Source organism: Aspergillus chevalieri, chromosome 2 (assembly GCF_016861735.1).
Source record: "Aspergillus chevalieri M1 DNA, chromosome 2, nearly complete sequence".
NCBI lineage: Eukaryota > Fungi > Ascomycota > Eurotiomycetes > Eurotiales > Aspergillaceae > Aspergillus > Aspergillus chevalieri.
The window spans coordinates 3,782,039-3,805,097 of NC_057363.1; the positions used below are offsets into that span (position 1 = coordinate 3,782,039).

At 49.5% G+C, this 23,059-nt stretch overlaps 8 protein-coding genes across 8 annotated transcripts; 3 read left to right on the forward strand and 5 right to left on the reverse strand.

Moving 5' to 3' along the window:
- Positions 1-293: 293 nt before the first annotated feature.
- ACHE_21310S (putative inositol 5-phosphatase) lies at positions 294-1,670 on the forward strand (the record flags this gene model as incomplete). The annotated part of the gene is made up of 1 exon (XM_043275379.1): positions 294-1,670. One exon carries the CDS (start codon positions 294-296, stop codon positions 1,668-1,670), a length of 1,377 nt encoding a protein of 458 aa, XP_043134374.1.
- A 9,405-nt stretch (positions 1,671-11,075) lies between these two features.
- ACHE_21311A (putative RNA 3'-terminal phosphate cyclase) lies at positions 11,076-11,779 on the reverse strand (the record flags this gene model as incomplete). The annotated part of the gene is made up of 2 exons (XM_043275380.1): positions 11,076-11,465; positions 11,759-11,779. The coding sequence occupies 2 exons, from the start codon at positions 11,777-11,779 to the stop codon at positions 11,076-11,078; spliced, it is 411 nt and encodes a 136-aa protein (XP_043134375.1).
- A 140-nt stretch (positions 11,780-11,919) lies between these two features.
- On the forward strand, positions 11,920-14,406 carry ACHE_21312S (uncharacterized protein; the record flags this gene model as incomplete). The annotated part of the gene is made up of 1 exon (XM_043275381.1): positions 11,920-14,406. One exon carries the CDS (start codon positions 11,920-11,922, stop codon positions 14,404-14,406), a length of 2,487 nt encoding a protein of 828 aa, XP_043134376.1.
- A 283-nt stretch (positions 14,407-14,689) lies between these two features.
- On the reverse strand, positions 14,690-16,541 carry ACHE_21313A (uncharacterized protein; the record flags this gene model as incomplete). The annotated part of the gene is made up of 4 exons (XM_043275382.1): positions 14,690-15,829; positions 15,880-15,996; positions 16,046-16,354; positions 16,431-16,541. 4 exons carry the CDS (start codon positions 16,539-16,541, stop codon positions 14,690-14,692), a joined length of 1,677 nt encoding a protein of 558 aa, XP_043134377.1.
- A 725-nt stretch (positions 16,542-17,266) lies between these two features.
- ACHE_21314S (uncharacterized protein) lies at positions 17,267-18,907 on the forward strand (the record flags this gene model as incomplete). The annotated part of the gene is made up of 1 exon (XM_043275383.1): positions 17,267-18,907. The coding sequence occupies one exon, from the start codon at positions 17,267-17,269 to the stop codon at positions 18,905-18,907; it is 1,641 nt and encodes a 546-aa protein (XP_043134378.1).
- Positions 18,908-19,036: 129 nt separating this feature from the next.
- ACHE_21315A (class I SAM-dependent methyltransferase) lies at positions 19,037-20,066 on the reverse strand (the record flags this gene model as incomplete). The annotated part of the gene is made up of 3 exons (XM_043275384.1): positions 19,037-19,752; positions 19,819-19,932; positions 19,991-20,066. The coding sequence occupies 3 exons, from the start codon at positions 20,064-20,066 to the stop codon at positions 19,037-19,039; spliced, it is 906 nt and encodes a 301-aa protein (XP_043134379.1).
- A 955-nt stretch (positions 20,067-21,021) lies between these two features.
- Positions 21,022-21,459, reverse strand: ACHE_21316A (uncharacterized protein; the record flags this gene model as incomplete). Its single annotated transcript, XM_043275385.1, has 1 exon — positions 21,022-21,459. One exon carries the CDS (start codon positions 21,457-21,459, stop codon positions 21,022-21,024), a length of 438 nt encoding a protein of 145 aa, XP_043134380.1.
- Positions 21,460-21,819: 360 nt separating this feature from the next.
- On the reverse strand, positions 21,820-22,860 carry CWC24 (U2-type spliceosomal complex subunit CWC24; the record flags this gene model as incomplete). Its single annotated transcript, XM_043275386.1, has 1 exon — positions 21,820-22,860. The coding sequence occupies one exon, from the start codon at positions 22,858-22,860 to the stop codon at positions 21,820-21,822; it is 1,041 nt and encodes a 346-aa protein (XP_043134381.1).
- Positions 22,861-23,059: the final 199 nt, after the last annotated feature.

Below are 23,059 nucleotides of genomic sequence, written 5' to 3' on the forward strand. Positions count from 1 at the left end.
TTTTGCCTCTCTCCTTTCTCCCCGCACCCTTCAAACTACACAAATTGTAATCTACATGCTTTGACTCCCTTTTTACCTTCCATTAAGTCATCGGAACGAACCAAATATGAAAATCAACTCATGGTTAACAAGTGTATTCTGTACGCACAGATCCGCATCGGATCTCAAAGAGATCGCCGGGACACGTGGGTACAGGACGTCATCAGCTGAACTCGATCTCCCTCTTCCGTTTCTCCCCCTTCTCTTTCTTGATTTACATCTTTTGAAATACTGAGAGCATTATTACAACGGTCATGATGGACTCCCTCAGCCTGTACATGCTCACCTTCAACTGCGCGCGAACCCCCGTCGACATAGATCTATTCGCATCGCATTTCTTCGACGCTCTACCCCACACCGACACTTCAGCCGACGAGCCCCTCACACCCCCCGAATTGATCGTGCTCTGCCTCCAAGAAATCGCTCCTATTGCCTATGCCTTCCTCGGAGGCTCATACCTTGATACTTACTTTAATTCTTTCCGACGTGTGATCGATCAAGCGGTGTCGAAACGATGGGACGGTACGACCTATGATGTTCTTGTGAGGGACAATTCGGGTATGACGGGGCTGCTCGTTTTTGCTCGCTCGGATATTGTCGATAAGGTGTCATGGATTGATTCTGCCCGTGTTGGGTTTGGGTTCCAACAGATGGGGAACAAAGGTGCGGTTGGTGCGCGGCTGGGATACTCTGCGAATGGGCAGCCTGGAAATACGGTGGATTTGACTTTCGTTGCGGCACATTTGGCTCCAATGGAATGGGCCTGGGAGCAAAGGAACCGGGATTGGAGAAGTATTGTCGAACGTTTGGTCTTCTCCAGAGAGCAGGACGCGAAACAGAAGAACGTGGAAGCTGGAGGCGACTCTGAAGAGAGCGCTGGCCTGCTTCAAGGGTCAAGCGCTGAGAGAGACGGCAAAGATGGCGGGGTCTTCATTCCTACGACCTACCTCTTCCTTGGCGGGGACTTGAACTACCGCACATCCAACACCAGCCCACTCAAAGGAGACCATGCCCGATTCCCTCGATTCAACGCAAACCCATCCGATCCCCAGCACTACTCGCAACTATTGAAGGAAGACCAGCTTACGCGGGAAATGCGCAAGGCTAGATCCTTCCAGGGTATGTCGGAGGCCCCCATCACCTTCCCTCCGACGTACAAGTATACATCAGCAGCCCGCAAATCCGCGCGGGAGGCGATATACAGCGGAGACCCAAAGATACAGGAACAGATTTGGACGAGCAGCCGATGGCCCAGCTGGTGCGATCGCATTTTATACTTGGATACGCCGTCATGGATGAAGGGCAGTCGAAAGGTCCAGCCCCATAAGTACGATGCGCTACCTCTCTTCCCGACATCCGATCACCGTCCGGTGGCGCTCTCAGTTTCTGTGCCGTTAGATGCGATCCAAGTCCCCAGAGATATCGACCATACGAACGACGTACGACTCGCTGCTCCGTTCGCCGTTGATCCCGAATGGAAATCTAAGCGAGATGCCGCAAGGACTAAGGAACTCCTGGTCGGCTACTTGGCGTACGCTGGGTGGACCTGGGAAGGGAATGGATACTTGCTTGCAACAATGCTTGGACTGTTTGGAGTGTGGCTCGTGCTTGGATCGATGCTGTATAGCTAAGATTGCGATAAAAGCGAAGGTGTTTCAAAGAATGATCCTGGACATCCCATGCAAGCTTATGGAATGTGCTATATTTGGGTGCGAATAAACAATCCCCGGATCTTCAGCCCGATTCATTGAGCCTTGTCCGATGGGGTCCGATTCATGCCTTCCACTGGAAACTTCTCGAAATCTTTGATGAGTTCTTGAATCCGTAACATGGATCAAACATTTCCACTCTTCGGGCAAAAATACGATTCGTACGACTTGTTCTGAGGCGTTGAATTGTTCTAGAAGTACAGAAATGAACGAAGGACTCTACCGAAATCCCCGAATTCGAAGTCCAAATTTAATCCTCACCAACTTGAATCATCATCCATCCACTATCCTTCTAGTCAATGCTATGACAACCTACATATTGGCAAATACCAAAACCAACAAATAAAATCGCCCATGAACAATCATTGAGCATGCCTCGAGGATCATGAAACCTAGCCCACCGCACTGAAACACCAACCGAAAAAATCTCCGACTGACAACAACCTGGCGCAAAAATCACCGAGTGTATCATCTATTATCGCGACCGAACGGACCAAGACTTTTAATCTTCAGACGTTTGCGGCGGATCTCAGCTAGTTGGTTTTATTGTTTGATCATGGTTCTTTTTGATTTGGTGCGCGCGGCTAATTAGATGATCCTGTGGGATGTAGTTCAGACTCGCTTATCGAAACGACCGAGCATGGAGTTCGTTTAGGTCGTATTCAGGTATATTAAAATTAAAGTGTTTATGATATGATTCGGGGATATTAGGGATTAGGGGACTATCTTATGGTCTCTTTAGTAGGCTATATCTAGTATTCATATGGTGCCATACGCAATGATAGATCTACCTTCTATTATCCGTCAAGTGAATGATTGTAGAACAATCTCGTAGAGCGCTCATGTGTGAATAAATGGACTGATCCTCAAGCACGCTATATAGAACTCAATCAAGCCGCCATGCCCCTATCAGCTTCAACATCCTCTCTGCCCGTTGCAACCATGATACTTTAGTGAGCAGCAATACCGCTCTACAGGTTACTCAAGTCATTCAAGTCCAAAAAGTCGGGAAAACAACTCTTCTCTTTTTACAGAGCCACGTCTCAGCTACGAACAAGGTCAACCAGATCTGGAAAACGACCAAGAAGCCTTTAGCCACAAAGACGGCGCATGTGGAGGACAGACTGAGTGCGGCAGTCTAGAAACAGGAGAAGCGCGACGAAGCAAAAACTCCCGGATTCAAGTCCATCAAAACAGAAGAGTGGAATACTCTAGCAGAGAAAGCTAAGCATAGCAACAGTACATGGATGGGAAAGGATTTTGAAATGCAATGCATGATCGAGAGCTGCTGGAAGCAAAGCTCAGTAATGGATCTGCCGATTTGAAGACAGTATCCATCGCTTCTCCCCAACGAGCGCAGCAATTGGGCTGCACTCATTGAGTTTGGGCAGTTTGTATCAACAACCGGTCGCGGCCGTTAACTTGCCTTGTTCTGCGGATTGAGCAATAATCCGTCATCTGTATTGACTTCTTTGCTCGCATTCTTCGAGTGAAAAAAGCACATGCTAACCATACTTCGATGTGCAAAACTGTTCTTCTGATAGAAGTGGGTTTTTTGATATCTTCTTCGCACACCAACAGACTACAAAGTACTACTCAAATACTGGGATAAGGACCTGGTCGATGGCCATCTTTGATTATTGCCGGTAATTAAGTGCCGGTGTATTCAGCCATCCGAAGCCCCTGGTATACGCGTTGACGAAGTGGCATCGCAAAAATAAGTGGTGCATCTTCAAACAGCACCTACAAATACGAGTCCCATCAGCAAACGTCTGATGAAGAAAGCTTCCCTTCACCGCAAAGCTTGTACTCGGTGTCTGGCCTCGAAGTGCGTGGCATCAACCGAATACCATTACCAAGAGATAGAGGCAAAGGACTCACCGTGACAATAACTGGGGTCGATGAGAGACTCCATCGAAGCTTTATTGTTATGGCGTTTGAGCGTGCTTGGCTAACAAGTCTTCGCACATGCCATTTTCCAGAAATAGGTTCGCAGAGGTACGAGTCGCAGCAAGACTATTATTCTGACTAGAAGAAAGGATCCGGTATACCGCACCAGGGGCTTGCGTCTCATTGGGGTGACATGGGCCCTTGCCATGCGAGGGCTATGTTGCTCAAATAATAACCGAGTCGACAGACCACCGCCTCTTCCTTCTCTTCACAAGAATATCCGGTAAACGCTGAGCGAAGGACGTGAAGCCACGACATCCGAACATCTCGGGCTGCTGTGTATCTTTGGCAACAAACCACACTTCATACTCTTTGATATCATGGGACTGCTACCGTCCTCATTGGGTCCCGTTCCTGCTCGCACTACGAAAGACAACTTCAAGTTAGCACGTCCTGTTTTCTTCAGGTTTCTAAATACAGTTAGTGTCAACATGACCTGAAGATAGTTATATGTAGAATCAAAATCACCAGGTTCTCCTCTCGCCTCCAGCACTCAGCTAGAGCCCACATAACGTCAACAATGCCATCCAAAGACGCAATAATATCGGACCTCGAAGCCCTCGCCCTCGGGGACCCTCCAACCAATTCATCGACATTGAAGGCATGCTCGAACAACTCGGCGATCGACGAAGGGAAACAGATCAGGAAAAAGCAGATGAAAGCAACTACATGTCCTTTAACAACATCCCTCTAAGAAAATTCGCCGCGATCGAGACACTTATCGTCAAGATACCGACGGCGAAATGTGAAGCAGCGCATAGAAGTTTGAAGGTTTTCTCTCCATACCTGCAAAGGAACTGGGTGTAGAAGGTGGAGAGTTCTGTTCGACGGGCGCGACGCCGTATACATATCGCTATAGATCGCGCGCGCAAGACCGCTCGTTAAAGAAAGGCGACTCACCATACAAGAACAGACGTCTCTATCGCAACGACGAAGATTGGCCGTATCTCGTAGAAGCAGGCAATTCAGAAAAATCCCTCGACCATCTCAAAGCCGCCGCAAAGTAATGGATAGAAACTTCGCAGGGCGAGGTCCGCGTCGTCCTGATACTAGTGGTCGATCAAAATAAAAAGAAGATTCGGATTTTGCGCTATGCTCCGCATACATCATCTTACATGGCAGGGTTCATTGCCGATACCAGGATTGACGTCTCTGGCAGGGTCCCGAGGATTCATGGAGCGCCTGTCATGATGGATTACGAGAGGGTGTTTTGTCGTGAGCCTGCTTCGCATGATCTGTCGTATCTTGTTGTGGAGGATCGGGAGTTGAAAACTTGAAGGAATGGGCGTGCAATGTTTTGTTGTGAGCATCGACGGTTCAACGGAGGACTTGTTCAATGACAGTTGTCATGTGCTCTCGCCCGACCGGCGTCTTCTCAATAGAACTTGACGAAAAGTTTAACACGGAATAGCTAGCTTTGAATACAACTTTTTGTATACTCAAGTCGGAGCACAGAGTAGGTGTAGCGCTAACCACATGCAGTAGTCCACTCCCTACGGTTCCTGCAGACAGCGCGCTCAAATAATGCTCCGCAGTTATGGAGAAGAGCTCATGTACAATTGCATCATGATTGACCGTTGAAAGGAAGCGAAATGATTGGTTTTAATCCGCAATCCCGCGCCTTCCGACGGAGGACAAGGAAAGACAAGGAAAACAAACAAAAAGAGGGGCAACTCCTGAAATGGGCGAAATTCCAGAAAGAGGTTGAAACTTTGATGGTGCGACAAACCGTCGGGCCCATGCGAGGCGTTTGCTTGTTGCTGTTCAGGAGAAAGTGGGCAATGCTAGGCTTTGTCAACCCGAAACCACGGATGGAGTCACTGCTGAATAGGAGGTGGGACTGCTGTAGTTATGGGATCATGGGATGAGGAACAGTTGGACTGTACGAGTACTACATAGAATTACTACAGTACTGTGATTCCGTGCTTACTTGTACAGAATCCCCCGAGGTTCCAGAGACTCCGGATCCTGTACTTGATCGTCCAGCAAACCCGGGGCAAAAAGAAAAAAGAAAAAAAAGTCTGACAGGATTCCCGATTCGGGTCTCCTCTCTCTCTTACTGTCTCCCTTGACCCATGTCCCCATGTCAGATCACACTGGCTCCGGTGCGACTGCGACTATTGGCAATTGAATCGCGAGGGAAATTTTTTATTTTATTTTATTTTTTTCAAGGGGGAGGGAGAGTGTGATTGATGTGCTGCGAGTCATTACGATACGATCCCGGAGTCAGACCCAGTTGATATCCAACGCGCCGGGTAGTATTATCATTCTGGCGTTGCTGATCCGACGTGTCCGGAGAAGAGTACTGTACATAATCAAACAAGTTGTCCAGGATACAGATTCGGATTCAGATTCAGATTCATTCGGGATTAAGGAACAAACATGACATGCAGACAGCAACACAGACATTCATCTTTCTCTCTCGGATCTCTCATGGACCAATCCAGAGCTCCGGGAACATCGGCGTTTCCACTAAAGGAGAAGAAGGGGAAAGATTGATATGCCCCTAGCCTAACGGCCAGTCACTTTTGCCCGATTTTTTTTTTTCTTTTGTTAATTTTTAGCGGCTAATTTGATAATAATTATTTCGCATTATTATTCGATTATTCCGGTGTGATTTGTGTTGTTTCGACCCGGACTCCGCCTCTGTACTGTATACCCACTGGCTGCCGGCATTGATGGATCCCAATGTGAAATTTCTTTTCTGCTAATTCTCCTGCCTGGCACTACGCACTAGCCACTAAAGGGATTTGACTTTGGCCTGGAATCCCGCTGTTTCCTTCTAGAAACCCCGTTTCGGTGGGTTCTTGTCAGGCCCCGTCGATATAAATCTCTGGTCCCTTCCGGCCTTTTCTTTCTCGATTACCGTTTCCCTTCCCTTGGTTTCGTACGTCGTTCCTTGACAGCAGTCTCTTCTCGTCATTCCTTTATTATATTCTCTACTCCCAAAAAATCCACGCCAGTCGTCTACTTTCTCGCACAACTCCCAAGTCCAGCAAGTGTCGGTCTATCTATCGGTCATCGGCATCGGTCTATTTCCACTGCTACTAGTCTAGCCTTGTGGTGTTAATCTATTATCTGCAAGAAATCCAAGCATCAGCCTCGCTCCATACAGTTTACTAGTCCGACGTCATTTCTCCTATTGCGGCTTGGTCTACCTTTTTTTTTTTTTTTCTTGCACCGATTTGGGCTGTGTTTTTCTCAACATCTTTCACTGTCTACCGCTTCCACTCCTTTAATACCATCAATCAACCCTAAACAACGAAAAGGCTCCCTTGACGGGATCTACGATATTTATCTACGACCTAATTCGTTTCTTATTACCAAATCCTACATCGCATCATCATGTACTCCTGCGCCAACTACCCCCGCGGATGCCGTGGCCGCGTTAACGTCGATGGAGGAAAGTGCGCTGACTGTGTGGTATGCATTATTCTTTATAATTAATCTCGAAATCAAGACCAAATCAAAGAAAGTATGCTAATGAACGCAGAGCCTCAAACTCCGTCGCCCATCCGCCTTCTCATCCCCCTTAGCGCAGTCCAGGGATTACCGCAGAGCTCTCCCCTCAGAGATCTTAAGAGACTCTCCATTCCGGGAAGCCCGCCTTGAATAAACAACAAAATAATGAGTCGATGAGATTCCTTTCCGGCGGGATACACGACGACCCAACCGATATCCTACAGGCTAGGACCCATTTGCCGAGTTGTGGTTCTTGTTCCGTCAACGACTTCGATTTTCGTTCTATTCACTGATTCGCTATTTGCTACTACTCTCGCTTTTTTATTCATTATTTCACTTATTACCGAGATGCATCGCCGGGAGTTTATTCGTTTCAGTCATTCGTTATACATATTTCAGGGCGGCTATCTTCTGGTTTTCATTTTGGTTGCTTCTTTCGGATCGGTTCGGTCTGGGACCTGCACTGTTGTTCGGTGCTAAAGAAAAAATCTTTGAGGGGGAGAAGGAAAGATTCTCGATTGATATCGGGAATCGCAAAATCTCGGGTTCATACTGGTACATGGGGTTGGAAACCTTGAATCTGCTGCTGGCGAGCAGTAGCGCATGCTGTTCTATTCTATGGACATTCGTTTTAATTCTTGTTATCAAATTTTTGTTGCATTTGCTGGGGTTAAAGTTACCATACCCCATTACTATAGCCATCTACATACCAGCATCTATTGAAACAAGTCTTCGCTTTTCATGCTTTGACAATTCGGTGACCCTATATCAATTCTCCATAGCTACTCTGGATCCTGCATAGAATATAACCGAAAGACTGCTCAGGTGAGACATCAAACTTAGATCCGAAACCGTCTCCTCTCCTGTGTCACTTGTCTAAGCGGTTCCGTATTCATCGGGCCTTTGCATTTCACTTGTAGCTGTCTGTCCCTGTACACTGCAAGTACCTTTTTTTCCCGTTGCCCTGCAGATCAACAGCAAATACCGCATCCTCACCGTCAGATAAACGACACGGAGACCCCGAAGTAGCCCGGCAATAAGCCGCCACAGCCACAATTCGCATCGCCAGCACAATTTACTTCCAGGGCTTATCATTGGTCATGTTGATTAAAGGTGGGGGTGTGGCTTGTGGCGGTGTATGCTAGCTTTGTGGAGATGGAGATGGGATGGCTGTGCAGCTAACCGAGCCGATCGGGACGGAGAGCGGCACACACAGCCACAGGTAGCTTTTGGTATGGTCTGGTTGTGGTTACTGGATGGAGTAGGTGTAGGCGTGTGATGTACTTTGGTGGAAGGACGGATGGATAGCATAGCATAGGCTGTCGCATATACGCGATACGCCAGCACAGTGATAAGTGCTTTTTCCTTGCTTATGGGTGAGAGTGGGATGTGTGATTTTCGGAGAGACAGATGGGATGGATGCGCGATGCGCCCAGATTGTACTTTCGTAATGGCAAATGAACAGGGCATGGGCCTCTTCTTTATGGAGTGTCCCATGCTATAAGCGCGAGTTCATAGCTCCACCCCAAACCTCCCCACAGACCCATTGTGCACTCTTCGTATGCCGACTCCAATACCGTTCATCTTCTGTAGTCTTAGTCTCAGGCCCTTTCTTCCACGATGCCAGGACGGCCTTCGATGAACGGCAATGAGCCAAGATGGCTATGTCTTTTTTGGTCTCCATTCTCGTCTTCGCTTTCCCGAGAAGGGTTTAGCTGACCCAGCACCTCGAAAATGACCAGTTGATTACGCATATTCTGGTCCACGCAAGAGGGGCATGTTCCCTCTCGAGGCTGGTATTCCTCATAGAAGGTGTGGTATAGTTCCATGCTGAAGCCGAAGATGCATGAATCAATCAGGTCGTAATGTAAGAATGTTCTAGTCCTCGTCTTCGGGATCGGGCAGAAAGATATAGCATTTCTTTGTGGTACACGTCGTACGACAATCAAAATGTAGATAGACGTGTGTGGTGAAATGTGCACTCAGAGATGTGGATCTTAATGGGGGGCCTTTTCTTCACCCCCAGAAACCTGGTCGACCAGGATACTTTATCGTCTGGGGCAAGGACGGTAATATCCATTTTGGTAATTTGAAATCAACCTTTCCATCAGAGTCCCTAGTTGAGGGAAGAGGCTTGATCAAATTCTTCACAGACCCTAGTCTGGGTGATCCCTTGTACCGCCGCTCGAGCACCTCAATCAGCAGCTCTGGATACCCCAACATCTTCATATTTGATATTAAAACCTAAGAGATAAACTCGAACAATAGCCCATCCCTTAGATTTATATGCCTCCGAATCCCCACACAAATCGGCCCTTCTACCTCTACAAGACCCCCCTTGTTGCAAAAGGTACGGATATATTCTCTGGAATACCAAGAATACAGACCCCTGTACCTTGATACTACGGTATTCCGTCTTTATCAACTGTTAATGTCTTTCTGGAGAACTTTGCCGCCTCCATCAAGCGTGCTACCGTCGATCTGAAGGGGTGTCTTGTTCGTTGAGATTGACATAATTATGGCTGCTGATAAGGAAGATTTGCATCAGAGTGGTGGTTGTTGAATGTAGTCGAAGCATGCCGAGGCTCTAAATATCGGTGGGTTCATGGAGCCTGGTAAACAGAGTAATCTACAAGATGTCAAAGTATATCGTCGATTTACAGTCAAGTAGATCAATCATTCCGCATACTGGTTAATGCGTGCAGTACCTATAGGCGTAAAGGAATGTATTTATACTGGTAAGATATACATGTGCTTTTGCTCTGTACATACGGAATACGCTGTGGGTATCAATGCTTTCAGTCGTCGGTATAGAGTAAGACAATGTGATGAGAGGGATGCATTGAAGCTGAGCACTGCGGATATAGTGATTAGAAAGTCTCCGAGAAATATTCGGGGATTAGACTATACATCACGGTGACTGGTTGCTAGGAATAGAATCTGCCGGCAAACTAGCCGGGCACTTTTTGTATGGCCGCTCCAGTGTCCATCGGTCATCCTCAACGCTCTTTTCTTCCTCCTGACTCTTCAATTCTTCCATTCTTCCCTACCCTTCTGCCCGTCTGGTTTATTCCCGTGATCAACCTTTTGTCCTCCGTCGTTCTCGGGCTCTGCTCTGCTCTCTAGGCCGTCCTTGCCGTCCTCGTGGTTGCGTTGCTGGCCCTCCTCGTTCCTGTCACCTTGAGGGAAGTAGAGCCTTCCCAGTTCTTCAAATATCATCAATTAATCACGCATGGCCCGGCTCACTCATGGCTTGTGCTTCCCTTCTCGACAGCTAAATTCCTCCAGCTTTCGGCCGTATACTTCCTTGACAAAATGCCTAACACATTCCTTGCCTATATCTAGAACGAGAAGACGTTTGTGTCTTTCGTTGCACAGACTGACAAGGTAGTGTAAGCCCGCTTCGAAGAGCTCATCTTGCTACACGGAGCCGGTCGTGGTATGGCCCACGATCAGAACACTATCTGGAGCGAGGATGGTGGCATCAATCTTCATAACTTCTCCCCTTCGATATTGATCTAGGTCAATCGTCGGAAAATGGCACTTTAGTCCTCCGTCAGGCCCCGTGCTAGATGGCAGAGGATAGATAATTATTCTCACGGACCCAGATTTGACCGGGCCTGTGTTCCAACTGCGTTCGTACAACTCAATATCCAACTTTGGAAAGCCCAATGTCTTCACGGTTGGGACCAGCACTTGTGATGCGGAATCAAACGTTGGAGAATAGTGTATATTAGTACCTCCCTGGATGTCCACACAAATTGGCTCCTTGTTCCCAGAAAGCGCCGCTGCATGGAGTAGATACGGATACAACGTCTGAAATATCATGAACACTGACACTGGCGTTGTATGTCCGCTATAAACCTTCACTGCTGCACCATCGATCCTGGCAGGCGGGTAGAAAGACAGCCTCGTCTACCCGATTTTTGCGCTTTCAACGATGCTGTTGTTTACTTCTGCATGAGACTCAATGGCAGCGACATGCGCGTCTCTGAGGCTTTTCTGCCCAGGTCGTCTGATGGGGATCAAGTGGATCGTGAGAGGGTGGGAAGTTACGGCTGCTAGGGTGACGGCGTTGCGGATGACCTGGCCACCGCCCTCGTAAATGCTGCCGTTGATGTAGATGTGGCTGCTTCTGGCTGTTGGCTTGCCAGGCACTTCTGTATCGAGTGGCTTCTTGTCCGTGATCAGGGGCGTGGAGCAGACGTGGGTATCGAGTGGTTTGGTATTCGCGACTGGTGATACGCTCGAGGGGGCATCGTGAGGACGTTTGGTGTTCGCGATTGGGTATGATAGAGTTGCGAGCTTTGGATGTTGTTTGTTGTTAGTATAGCTGGACCTTCGCTTATCGGACAGTGGACTCACTGAAGTTTGGGTGGCCTGAAATGGTGAAACCGCTGGTACGGGCTCTGTTCATGAAGGCATTATTGCAAAGCAATCGATGATTATGGTATGCCGTACACAGTAATCAAAGAATGAATAAATATCGAAACAGTGAATTCCACAGTCAAAATATCAATTGAAGAGCACAATGCCTGGACTTTGACAGTCTCTTTTAGTTTTCTTGACGGGCGGTGTCAGGCCATGGCAGAACGTACTTGCCCTAACCGAACGCCCATTGTTCCTTCCTGTTTAGTAAGTCCCTGACAGTTCCTTCCGTGTCGACATACCAATTGCTCTCCATTTCTATGACAATACCTCTACCCAGCTTCATCGATCATATTGCTTCCATTCTATCCATTTGCATAATTTTGGCAATATGCTTCCCTCATCTCTCAGCGCAAGAGACCGACTGAGAAGAACAAAATCCACCCGTTCTATCCGCAGAACCCGCCAACCTTCATTCTCCTCAGAGCCCTTCGATCCCGACCTCGCCAGATCTCAGGCCATGGCAGCCGCTACTCAAGCCATGCGTCGCTCCAACAACCGATCGTCGATGGACTATAGACGCTCTTACGATCGATTGGGTGGCCCTGAGAACGTGGCTGTTCCTTCACGACGTCGGCTAACAGAGACTGCGTCTCCAATGGATGAGCCGTCGCCAAACCTGTCAATGGCCTGCTATATGGAGAACCAGGATACCTACCCCGCTGCTTTGCCGCCGATCAACGAGTTTGGGGGACTTGATGGGCGCATGGCCAGTCAGCCGTCGTCATATCGGAAGCTGAGAAAGGCCAAGTCTATGTTTTCTACGAGGCAGCGGGCAGCTCCTGTTCCTTATGGCGGGATTTCTTCGGAACAATACAGCAGTCCGGTCGCCAGTCAGGAGGGGTCGGCTGATAATGCTCGTCCTCACGGCACGCTGCGACGATCGATGTCTTTTCTTAAGGGCGGGAGCCAGCGGACTCGATCAATTCGACATGCGAAGAGTCAGGATGTTGCGATTCAGTTGGCCCGTACACAGTTTGCTCAAGGCCGCAAGCCGTCTTTGACTACGCTGAGGCCTAGGAAGGAGCAGAAACCGTTTAGAAAGTCTTTCCGTAACCCTAGTGAGTCTATCACGGAGACTGGTGGTACGCCAGTCAGCGAACGGTCCAAGAACGGCGGTGCGATTCACGGCAAGGCACGGTCTCTGTCTTCGTCCATCAAGAAAGGATTGAAGCGTGTCTTAGGACTTTCGAAGCCTGCTGAAGAGCAAAGCCAAGCACCGGAGTCGCCCGTTGTCCAAAACCAGTGGAACTATGCGCATTCTTCGACTCCGTCCAGCGCCAACCAAGACTACGTGCCTGACAGCGACTACTCTTATTTCAACAGTCCCGAAGAACGATTTGTCAGCCCTGCCCGGCCACCTACTCTGCGTAGTAGCCGCAGCTCTGAAAGTCTTGCTACGTCTCGATCGCGTGTCACAAGCTGGGCTGACTCGACCGTTCCGAACACTGTCACGACTAAGAGGGCTGGCGACATGAATTCATTGTCGATTATCGATGAGAATGGAACACCCGGTGGCAGGTCTAGAGCGGGATCTCCTAGACCCAATACATCTATTGAAGGTCAGCGGTTGTACTCTGCGTTGATGAAACACATTGGTAGAACCCAAGCGGAAGTTCCTGACGAACAAATTGTGCTTGGTCGTGTGAAGGAACATCGTCCGATTCCAGAGCGTACTTCGTCGCTTCGCAAATGTCGTAGCAAACAGACCATCCGCCAGATTCCGAGCGACGAATCATTGCATTCTCGATTGTCATATGCCACGGCCAACGGCGGCGCGATCACTCCTCAGCGACTAAGGCCACGCCAACCCAAATGTCATGTTCAACATGGATCGAGATACTCTCAAAACAAAGAAGTTGATCGACCCGACGATACTTCGAGTGTTCGCAGACAGCCGCTGGGCTCACTCTACGAGGCTGGAGAGGATTCCGACGGCGCTGGGAGCGTCATTGTTGATCGGTCGAAGAACGTTGATGCAGATTCCCCTAGTATATATTCCCGCACGACAAGTGGAGACTCACCTACAAGGAACGACCAAGCCGCTGGCCGTATTGTCGAAGCGAAAGAGGAACCAGGAATGGCGATGGTATACGAGAGCCAAAGGACTGTGTACAGGTCTCCGAAACGGGCAGCTCGTTCTGGATCTACTGCAACTGTGCAGCCGAGTGCTGACTGGCAGAAGTGGATGAACTCGCAGATTGCGAGGATCGAACATACTCCAACGCGAGAGCATTACCGAGAAGACGCGCAGATTCACGATGATGATGAAACTGATGAAATCAATGCTCTCACACGTGGTATGGGGAGCGGCAGCGACACGGTGAAACGCTTCAATCCTACCATCAGCCTTAGCGATACTGGAGAGTTTTCGATCAACATGAACGCCCCTGCGACGAACAACTTCTCCCGACCGTTCAGTCGATCTTCAAGTGTCCGCAGTACAACAAAATCCCAGAATCAATATGCCGCAGACCACAGAGATCTGGAATGTGGATCCTCGCTGTCGCTAAGGACTAGTAGCCGACACCAGACCCCCGAGTCTCCTACTCCGAAAAGAAACACGACAGAATCTCCACAGCAGAGAATGGCCACAAGGCAGTATCGTCGTTACCAGACTTCCCGGATGCCGATGGGTCGCGATGCCAAATCAGTACCCTTCCGATCCATTCGCGACCAACGGGGCTACGGACCAGTAACAGACGAGAATCATTCCCCGATCTCCTCCAAGAAAATGGTTGATAGCTTTTTGGACAGCCGCCGGAGACCGATTGAAATGGAGATGCCGGGCGATGATGGTACAGGGGCGTTCATTTGATCTGGGAGATTCGTGTTGTCATACTGGGTATCTGTAACTTATGTCTATTCTTTCTGTTTCTTGTTAGTCATTCCCTTGGGTTGGTATAGTATGAGTACTCTTAGTCTGTTAGATAGTATCGAATGAAGCATGTATTCTATTAGTTTGAAGCTTTAGGCAAGATGTCGTGACCACTATATCTAGCATCGACTGCACAGAAATATCATTCCAGTAACGCCAATCTATTAGATCCATGGTATATTACCAGTAAATAGCAGGTATCAAAATCAAATCTATATCCCATTCACTGCACATAATTCGCCGGAAAATACCCCTTCACCCCCCTAAGCTCCCCCTGCCACCAATCATTCGAACTCGCCGTCTTCTCAATAACCCGAATCTTATCACCCTCATAAAAAACCAAATCATCCTCACTCTGCCCCTGAAAATCATACAACGCCGTCACCAAATGAACCTTCGGCTTTGGCGGAGGCGGCGGCCTTTTCTTCGTCGCGGCCGCTGCTGCCGCAGCGCCGAGCGAGGAGATCCGTTGATCGATTGAGTTATTGCAGACTGGTGCCTGAGGTTTAGAGGACGAGGTTGTAAGTGCTGGTTTGGGGGTTGTTGGCTTTGACGCGGCTTGGCGGGTGAAGTAGTCCGCGCTTGGGCCGGCGGGGGAGTAGCCCGTGCTCATTGGGGTTGTGGTTGCTGAGACCCCAGAGATTGATGATGCTCTGGAGGAGAGGGCTGGGGAGAGGGAGGATTTGGCTGTGTGGAAGGATGTTGTGGAGAGGTTTGAAGAGGAGGGTTTTGGGGTGAGGGGTTTTGGTGGGGAATTGGAGTTGTTGTAGTCGGGGGTGTTGAATGTTGGGATCGTGGATGTGGAGGGGATGCGGGAGGGACGATGGGGTTGGGTATTCGTGCTGGTGCTGTAGACGGAGGGCGATTTGGGGCCTGTCTCTGGGGACTCTGGGATGGTGTATGTTGTGTCTATGCTGTTGCGGGGCTGGCTGAAGATTGTCTGGGTGTAGCTGTTTGCGGGGCTTGGGGGACGGGTGCTGTCATTGTCGTAGGTGGTTCCGGGGGAGAGGTAGTCGTTCGCGGGCGGTGGTGCGCGGAGGGAAGGGGGGCTTGGTGGGTTGTTTGTGTTGGCAGCGGTGCTGCCTTGTCTGGCTTTGCCGTTGATGAGACACCGGAAGTTTTCAATTTCTTCGCGAACGGGAAGGTGTGATTCTTCCCATTCGAGGATGACTTGGTCCATGGGTGGTGGGGGAGACATGAATTGGTAGTCTTCTGCAAAGGTATGCAGGATGGTGTAGTAGTGTGCCAGCATGGTGTTCTGGAGACGGATCTGGACGGCGAGGATGCGTGGGAGCAGAGAGTAGATTGCTTCGAGGATTCGAGGGAGACGTTCGCGGAGGGTGTCGTCTGCGCGATTGTACATCTAGAGGTCTCAGTATGGATCCATTACTCCGAGCGATTAGGGGGTAGTACATCTTGGGCGTTGACCAGCTCCTGCTCTGTCTTTGCCATGTTGGCATTGTCCCGGTCCGATCGCTTGGGCTTCTTTGCGTAGCCATCGTATTTCGATTGGTAGTGTTCGTAGTCCAGCTGTTCTAGTTAGCCTGACTCATACCTCGTACAGGCCGCGAAGGCATACCTTGCGATCCTGACGCTGCTTGATGGTCTTCTTCATTGGTGTGATATAATCCTTGGCCGCTCTGGCGGGCCTAATCATGGAATCATCGACGGCATTGAGCTCTGCCAGGAGGTCCTGGCGTAGCTGGACATAGTCCTCATGGAGTTTGGTGGTGCGTGACGTCACATCATCCGGGGTAGTGGAGGTTTGCAAGCCTGAGGTATTCCCGGGGATGGGAGCATACAGCGATTTGAACTCGCTGACGACACGCTCCTGATGGTTGAGAATAGCTGACCAGCCATCGCGCCAGGCGGAGGTGTCCTCGATCAGCTAATATCCGGAGTTAGTATCCAGGGAATCCAGGCACCAAAATTTTCGGTTATTGTCAGCAAAGTGGGTTGCGTACCTTGGACAGCAGGTTGTCGGCCTCGTTGAAATCGTGAAGAAGGATTCCGACATCGTTCTCATCGGCTGACCTCTTCCTGAGCTTCACGAATTGTCTGTTTAACCGGTTCATCTTGACGGGAACCCCAGATAGAGGGGTTGCGGGGGTGAGTCAAAGAAATCAATAGACAATCGACTTCAATAAGAAAGTTGAAAGAAACAAAAAAACAACACCTCTCTTATAGTGGAAAAAGATGGACAAAATAAGGAGAGAGAGAGAGAAAAATGAGATGAGATGAGGGGATGAAAGAGCGAGAGGGTTTCAGCCTTGCGCCCTCAGCCTCGAGCGATGACTATCCTTGCCCTGCCGAGTGTTTGACCATTTTGCAGGTATCCAGCGTTCATTCTCCTATGAAATACTCGACTGAAAGAGGCTGTACCTCGTATTCCCACTCTTTGCAAGGGTCTGAGCGACATTTCGACTCGAAGGATCCACGTCGCTACGATAGTTCGTTTCATCCGGAATATTTTTCTTCTATCGTCGCGGATTGATTGGTAAAGGAACATTTGAATGCTGTGCTTACAGGCTTGGCCATGGTTAGGTGTCAGGTACATGTCAGCGTCCGTGGATTCGTTGGTCGAGTCCCTGATTCGTTCGTGTCTAAAAATACACATAATTATGCGCATAAGATAAGCATATGCTTGTAATCATAACTGAAGGCTTCCCATGGTTCCGCCGGAGAGCCTCAATCCTTAATTCCGCGTCTTCTCCGCGACAACCTTCACCAACACCTAATGCCTAACGCTTAATGCTCTCCAACTCGTCCCCCGGGTGCACTTGACAGCTGTCATGTCATCATGGTTTCCGGTTCCCCCAGCCTGACCGTGCCTTTAACTCAATCCACCGCACAGGTCCTGAAATTCCGATGCTTGTTCACCCACGATCTCCGCCGCAAGGCCAAACGCTGGCAAGATGGCTTCGTTCGCTACCACACCTTCAACAAACGCGTTATGGTCTTCGATGACCAGGGAAATTTCGTGGGTGATCTACATTGGCGACAAGAGGAGACGATCCAGGATGGGGACGAGTTGGAGTTGGATAAAGGAGTGTTGATCCAGGTCGGAGAGTCCATGGAGAAAACCGAGACGGATTTATCACCCCTGTTCGAGAGGAGGAAGGCTAGTCAGACTTCGCCGTCACAGCCGTCGCAGTCGCAAATGAGGAATTTTCCGACGCGATTGTCCCAGCCGTCGTCGCAGCCCTCGCGGTCTTTGAACGATCTCTTGGGCATTAGGCGGACTCCGATAGAACGGTTCAGATCGCCCCACGAACAACGTCCCACGCCACGACCGATTCAAATACCAGAAGAATCCAGACCCGCGAAGCGACAAAGAACAGTCCCTTCGCAACCTGCACAACGCCCAGCCGTGATCGACCTGTCTGGGCCGTCTTCCGTCCGGGCGCCCACAGCCAAAGAGCCAACAAAACCGACTTCACGACCTGAGCGCGCACAACCTCCACAACCACCGCCTACAGCTCCCAATCGTCCTACACCTACCCCACCAATCACACAACCACGAGCGGGAAAAGTACCAGAAGAACCATCGCCAGCTTCCATTCGACCTACACCTGCCCAGCCAGCCACAGTACAACCCCGAAGGAATCCTCCACCGGTATCCGCTCGACTTACACCTACACCAACCACGTCCCATGTTACCAGATCCGAGCAGACACAAACATCTGAAAATGCACGGCCCTCCGCGCACTCCTCATTCTCCAGCGACTCGACAGCGGCCACCCCGAGAAACACACTCCAGCTGTCGAGAGAAAAGCCTCGTAAGAAGTTAATGTACCGTGCGCTGTTACCCGACCAAGCAGACGCGTCGGAAACGTGGCCGTCGGAGCAAAGAGAGCCACAGTCAGTATGTGACAATGTGGATTCCCGCGAGGATGGGACTAACCGATTTAGGGAGGCAGCAAAACCCGTGGATCCGGGTCCGGTCTCCACTGATGTGCAAATGACATCGGGTGATTCCACTCTTGACGTCCTGGCCGAGATGATAGAAGACTCGCCATTTGAGTCGGATGTCGAGAATGAAACCAACGCTGTAAAAGAGTCTTCGAATCAAGCAACCAAACCAGCGCTTCTTAAAAACAATCTTCCACGACCAGCTCCACCAGATCCATGTCCGGAAATCCCCCCTGCTGCAGTCAACCACGCTGCACGCTCTATAGCAATCCCGCCAACACCTGCCAAACAATCTTCGCGTGGTTTTCAGAAATCCTATTCAGATCCTTCAGCCTTTCACACCGTCAATAGCATCCAGTCGCGTCAATTGCCATCAAGCACACTTGAGCTGCTCGCAGAGGATTCAGACGAAGATGAAGAACGAGATGAAGAACAGACACGGGATCAAGTTCAAGAACAAGGTCCGTGGACGGCTGAGGCGTTGGATCTATTTGATTTCTGGCCGCCGGAGAGGCCTAGGCCTGGTTAACATGTTTTTTATGATATCACTGTACTATATGTTTATGTTCTCTAATGATAATGATACCATAATCCCAACGTTATCTACATGTTTTCATCACACACATTCCATCGTTAAACTCCAACCAATGTCCGTAGACTATTTCTTAACCCAAACCCCCGAAATATACGGCAAAGCCGACCACCCAAAAGACCTCTCCATATCCACAGCCTCCCACCCTCCATCCCCCTCCGCAGCCCTCTTCAACGCACCCTCCGTATCCCGAACCATACAACAATCCCCCATAAACCACCGCCAGCCCAAAAGCTCGTACACACCCTGCGCGATTCTCGCAATGAACGACCCCTTCGGCGTTCTCCACGGATTAACCACATGCTCCGCGACAAGTAACTGTCCACCAGGTTTGAGCAGGGCGTACAATTCCCTCGCGCGCTGCTCTAGATCAGGCACAGAGCAAAGCACGCGCACGCAGATGATCGTATCAAATACACCACCCTTTTCCTTAATCCGTCGCATCTGTTCCTCAACACCACCATCCCCATCCATAGCATGCAATAACCCCACCCTCCGCAACTCCGGAAAAAGCTCCCCCGCCGAAACCCCACACCCAAGAACATGATACTTCCCATCTAACCCCTCCATCGACGCCCTCGCGCTCAACTCCCCATGTAACCCCTTACACGGCTCAGCCCCATAAATACCCTTAACATCCTCCCGTCGCGCAGACAGATACGGCATCTGCGTCCCCGTCCCGGGACCAACATCTAATACTGTCCCTGAGACCCGGGACAGGAGTGGTGGGATTAGCGCTGCAGAGCCTTCGAGTTGGGCTGGGTTTGATCTTGTTGGGGTTGCTGTTGCGCGTTAGTATACATGTTACTTAGATATGTAGATCGAGTGGGGGATTAGGAAAGGAGTACAGCTAAATCCCAACCAAAAGCGACTGAAAGCTTCGTCGCGGAGGGTTTGGGGGTGGATAAGGAGGGTTGATATTTGGCCGCTGGGGATGGATTCGAGAAGGACGTGGATGTATGCTATTTTTTTTTTTAAGTTAGTTTTTTATATCTAGATGATGGTGAAATGGGGAGATACCTTTTACAGCCATACTGAGGATCATGGCTGGTTCGGTGAGGGATTGGATGCGGTCTTTTGTGGATGGTGTGGACATTTTGGGCGTATTATTTGTGGTTGGAAATCGAGATCGTGTTGTGGGTTGAAGTGTAGATTAGAGTGAAGATGTACTCCGTACGACGAGGTTAAAAGAGTTGCAAGAAAGGATCAGCGGGAAAGTCTCCGATATGTCACCGATCCGAGATAATGCCGATAAGATTAACCCTAGCCATGGGACCCTCAACGCCGAATATTATCTCTAATTCCCATTTTATGTTTCAGAGAATAAGTTATATTGGTAAGGAAGGACGAATGAAAATACATTTTGTTGACAGAACTAGCACGTTGTAACATAAACCGAATATACACGTGTAACTTTTCTACCCGTTCACAAAATCAGAAGTAGCAATTAATATACAAGACTCATTTACGTATCTTCCGAATCGAATTTACATAACCGTCTTATCCTTAATATTCGACTCAAGAGGAACCATGATATCGAAGCGGTCACGAGAGACAGACCTTGGCCTAAGAAGACGGAGACAAAAAGATGTATAATGGGAGAGCCACCCAGCACAAGTACGCAGACGAATACTGAATATGACAGGGTCGATGGAATTCATAGCAGCCTTATCCACCCTCTCGACCAAGCACAGTTGTGACTTGGTTGCAAGGAATGAAATTGTACGTCATGTGATGAGTGAAATAGATTTGATTTGAAATCAGAGGAATTCTTTGTGCATTGAAATTTTAATCTCTGTTTTCTGATCGTATGGAGTGGAGTTCCAACCTGGCGGGCTAGTTTAAGATAGAGAACCAAAACTAAATATTTAAAACCGAAATCCCCCTCTTCCTTCCCCGCTTCAATTTTGCCATCAATTTCTTTTACTACATGCACACCATGGAATCTTCCCATGAAAACAATCTTTTTAATGAAGAATATGAAAATGAAGACTGCCGCTTGGCCATACAAGGCAAAAGATTCCTAAAATGGAAGAATCGGAAGATTTTCCTTACTGTATTTGGTACCCTGAGACGGCAGCTGAAGAGACATATCGGGCCCTGGCTACCCGCAGATCTGCATCCTGGTTGATTACCCAGAAGCATAGGACAAGGTCGACCTGGACCCAGACCTTAACTTGATACGCGATGCGCGAGAAAGCCACAACCCAAAGTACCTCCACGATCTTGAGGCCAAGATCAAATACCGTGGATGTTGCGAGTACAGCGAGCGTTAAATAAACCAGATCGAGCCGCGACACCGCATGTTCGAGTATACTGCCACCTGTATTGATCCCGATGTTGCGGATAGACCGCGCACCCAGTATGAGGGGATTCCTTACAACGGGAAGCGGGTCAGTATGTCTCATATTGAAGTGAGTGTGGCGATACCGGACGATTTGAAGACGTGGTGTCAGGAGCTTTGGAGTCGGGAAAGGGAACAGTTTCATCTTGACGAGTGTTATGACTACGGTGGACACAAATGCTTGGTTCAGAGTGGTGATCCTGAAACGTGCACCCTTTCTTTTTCTTTTCTTTTTTCTTTTGACCTTTGTAAATTGTATTCGCAAATAATCGCAAGTCATCTGGAGACGTTTCCCCGGAATTCAGAGCAAATATACAAACACAGAAAGTCCAGCCATGCCGCATAGACACTACAATAAAGTAATACAAAATGCGCTGGACATGGACAAGGCGTCGTGCATATGTTTAAATAGAACAATGTATATATTTGCAGCCAGCTGCAAGTCGTCCATTAGTTACCCTATGCAAACATGCATACATGTCCCTCGCGTTGACAACTCTAAGCATCACGAGTCCTCCGCCTCATCCTCCTCTTCACTGCTCACCTCCTCTCCAGCAGCGATAGCCTGCTCACGCCGCTTCCGCGCGCGTTCCCGCTTCTTATCAAGCAACTGGCTCAATTTCTTGGCCGTATTGAACACACCGCCCGTCCCCGCACCGCAAGCCGCGCAGGATGGACTCTTGCGGTAACGCTGCAACGCACACGATTCGCAGAAATAATGCCCGCACTTGGTGACGATGGGGTTACTATATGGCTTCCGGCAAATAATACACGCAAACGGAATACTTTCAAGAAACTCGTCCTCCTCATCTTCGTCGTCCTCTTCGTTATCATGCGCTGCCCCACCTTTTCGCGCCGATACTACCTTGCCACCTAGCTGTTTGCCCTTTGTGCCGATTTCCCAGTCGCGGTCTAGTTCCCAGCCTTGTTTGTAGTCTTCACGGGCGTGCAGAAATTTACACGAGTCGCCGAAACCGCAGAAGCCGGTCTGTTTCCAGTCCTTGCAGACGTCGGGCGCAAAGTCCATCACGGTGATTGTGCGGATATTCGTAGGGGCTTTGATGGGGCCGAATTGCTTGTTTGGCGCATTGGGGTTCTTCTGGATGAAAGACTGGTAATTCGCCGCGCCTTTGTAGGTACCAACCGGGGCTGCTGATGACCCCGGCTTGGGCCGGGTTGTGCCTAGCAGATTTTTCTCACTCAGATCTTCCTCATCGTACCAGTTGGACTGTTTCGTCGCGTCGTTTGTCTGATTCAATGGAGCGGTCGTGGTGGCGGTACCGGTAGGTTGCTCGTCTGCGGCCGCTACTTTCCTGCTATTCGCATCTGTAGCTGACGATGCCGTTACGGCGACATTCTTGCGACGACGCTTGACCTTGCGACCTTCTTCATCGTCGTCTGAGGTGAAATCGGAGTCGGAATCGGAGGCAGCGGGTGGCGGCGACTCGGGCTTCTTTCTGAAATTGGCCTTGGCCTTGGCGGAGCGTTTTTTGAAGGAGAATTGGGGCACGTCGGACGGTGGTGCAGCAGCTGTTTCCTCGGTCATGGTGAGGGAGAGTGAGTTGTGCTGGTAAGGCTGGTATTGATTCGCGGCGATCAGAAGATAGTTTGTACGGAAAAAGGGCGTGGCGATAGTGCCATTACATCAGCGTCACATGACCCGCCATCACATGATGGACAAACAGCGCAAACAGCGTAACAGAGCCGGTGGGACGGTATCGGCCATCCATACGCGTATTCAGGAA